This window comes from Cygnus atratus, chromosome 1, assembly GCF_013377495.2.
Source record: "Cygnus atratus isolate AKBS03 ecotype Queensland, Australia chromosome 1, CAtr_DNAZoo_HiC_assembly, whole genome shotgun sequence".
In the NCBI taxonomy this organism is placed as follows: Eukaryota; Metazoa; Chordata; class Aves; order Anseriformes; family Anatidae; genus Cygnus; species Cygnus atratus.
Genome location: NC_066362.1, coordinates 132,390,698 through 132,401,106, shown reverse-complemented (window position 1 = coordinate 132,401,106; position 10,409 = coordinate 132,390,698). Strand labels below are relative to the sequence as shown.

At 36.4% G+C, this 10,409-nt stretch overlaps 1 protein-coding gene across 1 annotated transcript in view; it reads right to left on the bottom strand.

Moving 5' to 3' along the window:
- Positions 1-446: 446 nt before the first annotated feature.
- ANOS1 (anosmin 1) overlaps positions 447-10,409 on the bottom strand; it is a 136,672-nt gene continuing 126,709 nt past the window's right edge. The window contains exons 10-14 of the mRNA XM_035542236.1: positions 8,344-8,438; positions 5,432-5,603; positions 4,115-4,335; positions 1,200-1,341; positions 447-513 (exon numbers count right to left, since the gene is read on the bottom strand). Coding sequence (XP_035398129.1) covers positions 455-513; positions 1,200-1,341; positions 4,115-4,335; positions 5,432-5,603; positions 8,344-8,438 — 689 coding nt within the window. The 3' untranslated portion in view covers positions 447-454. The remainder of the gene's footprint in view (positions 514-1,199; positions 1,342-4,114; positions 4,336-5,431; positions 5,604-8,343; positions 8,439-10,409) is intronic.

Genomic DNA, 10,409 nt, shown 5'->3' with positions numbered 1-10,409 from the left:
AAACATGTTAATGACAACATGGCCTCCAGTGTTCAAAGGTATGTATGTATCACAGGACAACCTCTTATATATTAACATTGAAGTCACTAAGAGAAAAAGCTGTATACACCACACTGTTTCAATCTACTTCAAACATAGAAATACAAAAACATTATAATAAACACACTTTGATTTTCTCTCAGGTGTTGAGTTTGATGCAATTTTCAATTTGTTGAATAGTAGTGGTACAGAAATTATACTTGCTGTATGCTTCATCCTTGTCTTGGTACAAATACAATTCTTGATGACTGAACTACATAGAGTTGATACAGATCATACAGCATGGTAACTTCCACTGGAAAACTGTATTCACTGGAAAACTGTATTCATTGCTCCTACAGATGTGCCTTTTCCTAGCCTCCACTTGGGAGCTCAGTTTTTCCTCTCAGTTATTTATATAATCATCTGAAACAGTTTAATATTTCTCTGGGGGTGGCTTATAGTGGTGTGGATGATGTTGCTTCAGATGAGGTCCTAAACAAAAGGATAAGAAAGTATGCACATATCAAACCCTGAATATGTAATACAATCATTTACCAGATTCTCCTATAAAGGCCTCTTGAGGCCTCCAGCTTGCAAGCCTTCAGCTTTTAAGTGAACTGCCTGTGCTGACAACTACGTGCATATTCAGTCCAGACAACTTTAGTGGACTAATTCACTGTAATTTTTGCCGGGCTTCACAACACTGAGTTGTGCCTTTCCAAAAGTTACAAAATGCTTGAAACGGCCATTAAGAGGTTTGCACAGCTTTAGAAATATGGTCATACTATAGCCATACTCAGCTGAACACATCTCAGAAAAGTCTAATCTTGAAAGCTAAGCAGTCCCAGGCCTAGATGGTACTTGGAGGAGAGACCACCTCCGAATCCCAAGTACTACAGGTATAAGCCAAAGAGTTGTGGTAGAATGTGGTGGCAAATGTAAGACCACACAAAACTGAATGAGAGAAAGGCTATATTTGATTCCACCACTGCTGATAGACAGTTACAGAGAGAGGGAAAAAAAAACAAACAATAATACCATATAATGCCATGCACATTATGTTTATGGAATTCTACCAGAGCCAGTAAAGATTCTAAGGCTCAAGCAACCTGTTTGCATGTGTAAGACTGAAGTTTTTTTTAACACACAACAACATGCCAAAATGAGGTACTACTTACTGTGGGGTGAAAATGGAGGAAGAGTAGGTGTTCGGAATGATTTTATTGTAGCTGGTCCCTCCCCACCAGTTGTCAGCACTTGAACTTCCAATCGGTACAGCATTGATGGCCTCAGATTGGGCACGGTGAGTACATAATGATCCTAACAATAAATAAATTACATTAATTCTCATAGCATCTAAAAATAAAGCATGGTTGCTCTACTCACACAAATCAGTGGTTTAAACAGGTTCTGTCACTCTCGGCACCCACAAATTGCTTTCTTAGAAATCTGTAAAAAGGATTTAACATATGTGTTACTTGGTTGAGGGGGTTTGTCTTGAACTTTTGCTTGCCATTGACTTTGAGCATACATTGTTTCCCTAATGCTACAGTTTCATGTGTAAGAGGTACAAGCTTTCCTTATTATTCTTGAAAGTTGATATGTTCATCACTGAAAAAACAGTTTTTAGCTTATTTTTTTATTTTTTTTTAACAGGTTCATTAAATACACTTGTTTTTATTTTACATCTGGCTGTAAATTCTACTGATTGATAAATTAACTCATGGGAATTTTCAGATCTGGGGTACAAGCTGCAGATAGTGAAATCAGTGGGTGGCTACAGTGATTTCAGCAGGTTTGTCCAAAGTTACACCATGAAGATCGGCCCTTCTGTTCTTAATCACGTTTCTGGCAGGATGGATTGTGAAATATCAGTATTGTCCTCACTTTTTATTGCTCTGTACCTTGTGTGGTTACTTAAAACTGTGCAAAATAATTTCACAGTAAGTTTATAAATGCTCCCAAATAGGAATACATCTTACTGAAGACTGAAGGGCATTCAGGAATTGGAAGTCACAATTCACCTTATTCCAAGCTAAAAAAGGACCTCAGAAACACACAGCATACTAGTCCCAGGAATAAGACTGTGGAGCAGAGACACTGGACAGCGCACACGCAGCGTGGTCCTCTGATTAGCCAGAATTTTCATAGCAAACTCTTCTGGCAGGCACTGTCCCAAGCACACAGCAGGGAGCTGAAAGTGGCTGTGAGAATAACTGATAATTTGCTGTTCTTTCCAGACCAGAAAGTAAAGGGGAAAGGAGAGAGAGAGAAAAGGCAGGGGTAAAAGTGTAGCTTTACTGACAAATTATTGCATATACTGAGATTGGGCTGCTCTTAAAACATCTTGCAAAAGCTGTTCCACCACATGTAACATACATAATGGGTAGGAGAGAGAGAGAAATACATACATCACACTTAGACATTCACTCTGCTCTTTCATATGCTCCTGGGACATGTGCACTTCAGCCTAGTTGTGTAAATATTAAATTTTTAACAATCAGAGATTACCAACAAAAATGAGTGAATGATCATCACCATGAAATACACTACATTATGGTGGTTTCAGACTGTAGGTGATATTATTTCAGCTCAAACCAGAGTTTTGTGCAAGTTAACCAGGTGTTATGAATAGATACATACATACGGTGATAGATAGTTAAATCTTCAGGCTTTACAGTAGTGAAACCATAGGGGAAAAAAAAAAAAAAAGCATAACACAAGGTAAAGAAATATTTTAAATTAGACATAACTGAACCAGAAGCTTAAAAAGTGAAATAGAAATTCTGTATAAACCATACGCCTGGTCCTAAAACAAAAGATGAAAACTGAAGTGAAAAGTAACATCTCATGGTCTATAACCGCTTATTGTGCTAAAGTGGCTGTTTGCATTCAAATGCCTGTGATTGAGTATCCGCTTTAAAATAATCCTGCAACATGGCTTGCTGAAGAGACCAAGGCTCTATCTGCACTGTGTTTCCACTTGGGACTGTAGATTGAGCTTTGAATGAACTAGTCTGGATCCCACTGAGTCTGTACTACTGTGGAACAAAACAGCTCTGCACACTGCGTAGTAGCTTGCCCCATAGTTCTGGAGCATCCATGGTCAACTTTGTTGCTCTGTCTGAGAAAAACATGCTTTCAAACACAGGGGGCATAGCCTTAGGGCAGTCTGCTAGGAATTAAGATAAAATTGTGGGAACCTTGTCTTGGACTTGTGGAAAATGTGTTGAATGCAAGATGTGTCCAAGAAAACATTTTATGCATTCTTTTATAAAACAAATGTTGTGAAAAGATTTTCAGTCTGTTCTGCTTGAGACAGTTGCTTTGATCCACGTCCCTGAAGTGCATGGAAAGACTCCCAACATTGTTAGTAGACTTTGGATCAAGGCTAGCTACTTAAGTCCTTTTGATGACTCTGGTGGATCTGGCAACTGAGTCTGAATGAACTCTGGTGAATCTGGCAAGGCAGTCTGAAAGAAGTGCTCTTCATTTGCTTCTGCTAGAGGAATTGAAATAGCAAGGGCCGTCTTAAAGCAAATAGGGGGAAGAATTCAAATAAATCATTGTAATACTTTCAGTAAACAGTGAAATCTAGTATTCCTCAACTTACTTGTCTATCAGACAATAGCGCATATTCACAGAGGGGAAAGTGATTTTTACTTCTCTTAGAGCAAAGAGTGACTCAAAGGGAAAAAAAATTTGGTTAAATCCATCAAATTTATGGACATGGACACCAAATAATTAGTAAAACTATAGTAGCCACCAAGCTGAACAGCCTGATCATCAAAAGAAAATAAAAACCATTTATTGCCACACACAGATGATCTTTTCCTCCCTTTAGGCATTTCTCAGATAATGTCTGTTAATTTGACAATTGTGCACATTAAAATGTTTGATGTGCCATCGAGAAGAGTAGCTGTGCTTTGTATTTCCAACAAGGAGGAAAAATTAAAGCACCTCCTGCTCCAACTTGTCCGCAGAGTGAGAGAACGCTATGTGTGACATCCGCGTTACCACTAAAAATTAAAAGTATGCCACGTATGCATGCAGTTATGAATGCAATAGAAAAGGAAATTAACAAACAACTTACTGCTGGCAGTATCTGTGACTGCGAAATGATGCTGTTGGGCAAGCTGTTCTGTCGACTTTCTGTGGTTACTTCTGCCCATGTGACTTGAAACCCTGTCATGGGCTGGTGAAGGACTGCCTTAGATATCTTCCAGGAAAAATGACCAGTGATGTTACCTTCCTGAACAATGAAAGACGCAGATAGGTTCTCGGGTTTGGCCAACACTTTTGGTAGAACTGGCACTATAAATTTGGAAAGCAGAAAGATAAGCTAAACTTTGAAAGATAACATTCAATAATGTTAATTTAATTTTGCAACTCAAGGTCAGACAGAGCTCTCTTTCTGATGTTGTCCAGTATCCTGCCAGCTTTCTGCCATTACATTTTCAGTTTTAACCAAAGCCTATCGTTGATATATTCCATTGAATTTTGGGCCAAATTCAAACTTCAAATCCAGTTCCATCAGCTACAGATGACAGAAAGAAAAGCCAATGCCACATAAAATTATAAACACCTATTCACAGGGAACCATCCTGTGGGTCCTCTGTATTTCAGAATATCTGAGCTATTTTTCAGTTTTGGGACCACAAGAAAACCCTTAGATCTCCATGATGCAGGCAAAAAGTAAAATTCATGCTCTAAAACTGTAGTACGATTTAATAGCGGCACTCTGTTTAGGTGAAATGTATGCTTCAGTTGCAGTTGCCCAGGAAGAAGACTGTAATGCTGGAAACTTTGTCTTCACAAAGCTATGGCTGACCCGACCTAGTGCTGGCAATAGCCCTGCTTGAAGTGCATGGCTGGATTAGCTGAGATTAGAGATCCTTTTTAACCAACATCTCCATGATTCTGTGATTTACCATAATCTTTTAGCTACACCTTGAATTGTAGCTACACTCTACCACGTATGAGCACCTTTATTTGTTATTTAAGAGAAGCATTAACCTAAACAAAATCAAACTGAAAAAGCAGCTTGCATCAGTAGCAAAACATTCAAAAGATGGATCATGCCAGCATAATTGTTTACATCTGTCATTCATCATTATAGTTAATGTAACTGAGAAACTTTCTCCTTGCACTAAAAACTATGTAATAACAAGTGCCATCATGTGTTCATAACCAGTTCACTAAAATTCTTACCTAATTAACAGGAATGTGGCAACTTAAATCTATATTGCTATGTATTTTAGTTGATTTTTCACATAAGCATTAATCATCTCTTTTTTTTTTTTTTCTTCTGAATCTTTTATATACTATTTTAGAATTTCATTAAAGACTTTTCTTGGTGATTGTAAGTACGTTTGAAACTATTTGGCAAGTTCTCCAGATCATGTCTTACCTCCTTCAGCAGGACAATTAATGTGCTTGTGGTTTTTTTCTTTAAATGCAGAGCAAGGTGGGGTGACAAAGAAAATACTCTCAGCCTTAAAACGACCTTTAGATTTTGCAGGCAAAACAGTTACTTTATATTTGCATGCAAACGACAGGTCCTTCAGAATCATGTAGTTCTCCTGTAACAGGAAAAACAAAAAGAGAACATGATGCAAATAGATCCCTAGGGAAAAAAAAAAAAAAAGAAAAGAAAAAAAGTGAAAAATAAAATTGGCAGAAGATGAAAAGCTTTCTCCAATAAAATATTTTCCTGATATGCTTAACACATGCCAACATAGTTTTTACTCAGTCAACAAAGCAAACATTGCATATGTTATGATTATTTTCAGTAGTAAAATACATTAGCATGGCATTTCGACATGCCTTTCTTTTCTATACAGTTCCTTCACCATGCTCTATCAAAGCAACTAACATCTAATATTTAGAACAGTCTCTGACATGATGGCAGTGGGGGTAGCAATGTGACGATGTAAATGCTAATTGAATTAAATAAATGTAAGAAAGCTGAGTTAAGTTGCTGTAAATGACAGGCTTCATCTACATTTAACTTTTTTAAAGTGCATTCAAAGTCAGTGTGGCATTATAGATGAACTTTTTTTCCCCTTTAGTACATTAACTATTTCTATATTATTATCAAGAAGATAAACTCCACAGCTGTTTTGCAAAGCACAATACTCCTTTTAAAGACAGTGACTGAAAAAACTTTACACAAAGTGTAAGTGTCCTTCTAACTTCTTAATGTTGTCTAAAGTATATTTGAAAATCACAGCCTGAAAGCTTTAGCACAAATCAAATTATAGGAAGAAAAAAAGTTGTTTTTTTGTTTGTTTGCTTTATTTATTTTTTTCTAGGAGAATGTCCAATACTACCTTTCTGGCTAAGGACCCAAGTCTTTCACTGTCTTTTAGATCTTTCTTTCTTTCACTTCAGAATCACTAGTCTCCAAGGTTTTTCTACACAACTCCCTGTTTTTTTGGAAGTGAATCCCAAGCCAAGTTAGTCAAAACTTCACTTTGAAGGTCATTTTCAATGGGATATAGAGATTGGGCTCAGAAAGGACTTGATTCTCCATCTTCCACCTGCTGTGAGAGTATTATAACAGGTTTGATTCCTACTTAAGCTGTAACTGTACTGTTTATTTTTTTTTAAGAAAAACAAAACAGACAAACAGAACTGTTCCTTTACTTTACAAATGACTGTAAGTAGACCTTTGTTTTAAGATGATAGTATATTTAGGCAAGATTTCAGGCTATTCCCTGTAACCAATGTTTCCCATTCACTCATTAAAACAGATACCTGCCTGTAATTTGGGGTTTGGGCTGAATTTTAGGAGGCTTCAAATGCATCTCAAAGTACACTCTGAGAATAGCAAATGGTCTAATTTCAATGTCCATAAAACCATGGACCAGAAACCAAATGCTCAACACTCAAAACCTAAGGCCTATATACATCATGAACAATTATATTGACTATCAAACCCTTTGTAGCATCAGTCTTCTTCTGAGAGTTTGTAATAAAAATAAGCCCTCAAAAGAAACACACAGTTTCACAAAGTAGATTGAACAGATTGCTGTAAAATGACTGATAGAAATAAATGAACTAATCCCACAGCGTATTGGCCAGATGTACAAAGAGTCTATCTTGACCTCAAGTGGAACTAAACTTATTAAATACAAACTTTCTCCTATCTTCATGGGCATACCTTGAAATACTGAGCCTGATTGATCATAGCATTATATTACAATCATTTTTTAATTCACTGCTAATATTTGCTTTGCTAACCCCATGAAGTAATAAATCTTACAAGCTAACAGCTTCTTGCGTGAGAAACTGTTTCTTATGATTTACTCTACTTTTACATGTCATTAACTCCATTGAATTGATCTGGTAGTACAGTTCATGGTAAGAAGTAAAGGTGAATTATGTTTTATTCCATTCAACATAACCCACTAAATCAATTATGATGCACTCATCACAGTATTGTGTTTTTCAAATAATGTGTTGCAGATACAATATGATGTCTAGATGATGCTAGATTACCAACAATATAAGTATGAAGAACTGACACTGTAATATATATTTGATCTGACATGTACTTACATGGATCTTTTCTCCTTATCTGATATCTGTGCAACTTTCAGATTTAATTTCTAGTATTTTTCAACTACTGTTCTGTTTTTCTAATTCTATTATTCTCCTCAGGGTTGTGAAACACACCCGCATGTCTAAAAGGAAACCTAGCTTATTAATTACTATTATTACTTGTCAGTATTTACACTTTGATAGAGTCTTACAGTTCTAATTATAAATCAAGCCCTGTGTTCTATATGCTGTAGAAATATATAGGTACTTAGCTATAAATTTGTCTGCTCTTGTTTTCTGAATAGCACCAACAAAGCATTATGACTTTAGCTTGGCTTGGATTTAAAACAACAACAAAACAAACAAACAAACAAACAGTACTCCAGATGCATCATTTCTATCTTTTGCACAAGAAGAAAGTAAAAAAGAAGCATTCTTACTTATTCTTACTGATTCTTCACTCAGAGGGTGGTGAAGCACTGGAAGAGCTTGCCCAGAGAAATTGTGGATACCCCATCCCTACAGTCATTCAAGACCAGTTTGGACGAGGCCCTGTGCAACCTGATGTAGTGGAAGGTATCCCTGCCCATGGTGGGGGGATTGGAACTGAATGGTCTTTAAGGTCCCTTCCAACCGGAGCCATTCTATGATTCTATTCTATGATTACTTATATGTGAAATATAGTATGAAACATGCTGTGTTATGTTACAGAACCACCCTTTCTCTTGCTGTTTAGAAGCTATTCAGAGTCAAGCACAAGTCTGAATGGAGACTTACATAAGTCAGCTCAGTTACTTTCCCAAGTCCCTTGGTGTCATTGTGTGCACAGGACTCCAGTAACCAGTGGACTTGGAATTGATTCATGTTGATATCTAAATGGTTCAAAAAAAGAGGAGAAGACATAATTACACTTTCACCATTGCAACTTCTCAATCTTTTATATATATATATACACGCATATATATGTGTATATATATATATACACACACATATGTGTATATATATGAATATATATAGGAATTTTAAGTATTCTAGAGTTGGTAATTCCTCACTTGTTCATAAGCACACATTAATAAAATGGAGAAAGTATTACACAGTTATGTAATTTAAGCCATATATCAGCTAACATGTTAACTTTAAAAATAGAGAATTAGCATTTTCAGAAATGTAAGCATCTAAGGATGTATTAAAAATAATCTCAATGCTCCTCCTTCTGAATATCTTGTAAATGAACGGAATGACTTTGCGCCAACTGCCCATGACTGTTTATATCGTCAGAGCATTGCAACACTGCTGTCTGGCACTACTTGAGAAATCTGTGCCTGGAGGTATGTGAAAATGCCTGCAAAACCCTGAGATTTGTTCTTTCAGAAAGTATGATAAGCCCTGTCCTGTATCTGCCCAAATAAAATTCTATCTCTGACTCTTAAGAGCAATACCAAAGTCTTGAGTGACAAAACTTACAGCACTATGTTTTCAAACATAAGCTTTCAAGCAACTTCCAGCTCTTCGCTTTTTGAGAGCCCTACAAATAACTATAGGGATAAGCATAATAATTTATAGCTGTTTTTCTCAATACTGATTGCATAAGGAAGCAAACCAAAGAGCAATAAAGAATTAGACAAAAGAAGAAAAACTTATCAGGTAGTACAAATATATTCTGTCATTTTTTTTTCAGGATTTAGTTCTCCTCCATCTTTATACAGAGGATGCAAAATTACGTGTCTGATATTATTAATTAACTTGGTATGACATAGCCACTAATGCCAAGTGCCCGATTGTGGGTTTCAAGAGGGAAAACAAATATCTTTGCTGCCCTTAGGGCTGGTCTGGCATTAGACTGCTGTAAGCAAGTTAGATGCAGAAGGGAAGGATTATAAATTAAAGAGAAAATAAGTAATGTCTGAAACTAGCTCAAATAGTATTCTAGTAAAAGACTGATGAGAAACCTCCTTGAAATAGATTTTTGTAGCACTTGGCTTCATAACAACATGTATGCTAATTATTTGCATGTTTTCTTCAGAAGTCCAAATGCTCTCAAAAAGAAATGTTTAAAGAAATAAATTGTTGCCTTGTGATTATTCCCTCACACTTAGAAACAAATAAATAACTGGATGTGCTTTCACTCGCCTCTTGGTTGCAGGGCTTTTCCCATTTGATATGCCTCTTGGATGAAGACACAATCACAGTGCACTTGGAAGTAGGTTTCATCTGATTTTATCTGTTCCAGTTCACTCAATTATTGCCTATCACCTGCTTGCACCCCTCTCCCAGGATCTGAAAGTGTTGTGTGCTATACTAATCTGACTATACTAACAATGTGCAGTCTGTGCCAAATGACCATAGTGATTGCATTAATGAAATCTTTTATTGATTGCATATTATCTGATAATCAGAACTTATCATTTTAAACTATCTGCATGTAAGGTAGACCGATCTTTGTAAAGCTACAAAATACCAAGAATCAAGAGCTTACATCAACTCAGCACCCAGATATATCAGTCCAGAGTTTCACTATGCCTTTTTCCAGAAATGTAATTAAATCAGTTGTCATCCAAAATATTTGGTATTTGCAGCTTCTGGCACTGCAGAAAGCTGTTTGGATTCTATTGCAGCTCCACATCTATTTCTTTTGTGAGCTTTTCAACAGCTTCTGCCCTCTCACAGTTCTTGCCTTCCTTCCTAATTCTCCTCTTGTGCATTAGCAAACTCTTAGTCAGTCATTCATAAACAGCTGTGGTTCCAAATAACCTATCTATTTGAGCTAGAAAATCAGGAAGAGGTTAAAAAAACTTTTTATGTCACTCTTGTTTGTCCTATTAACTTGGGACTGTAAATATAGG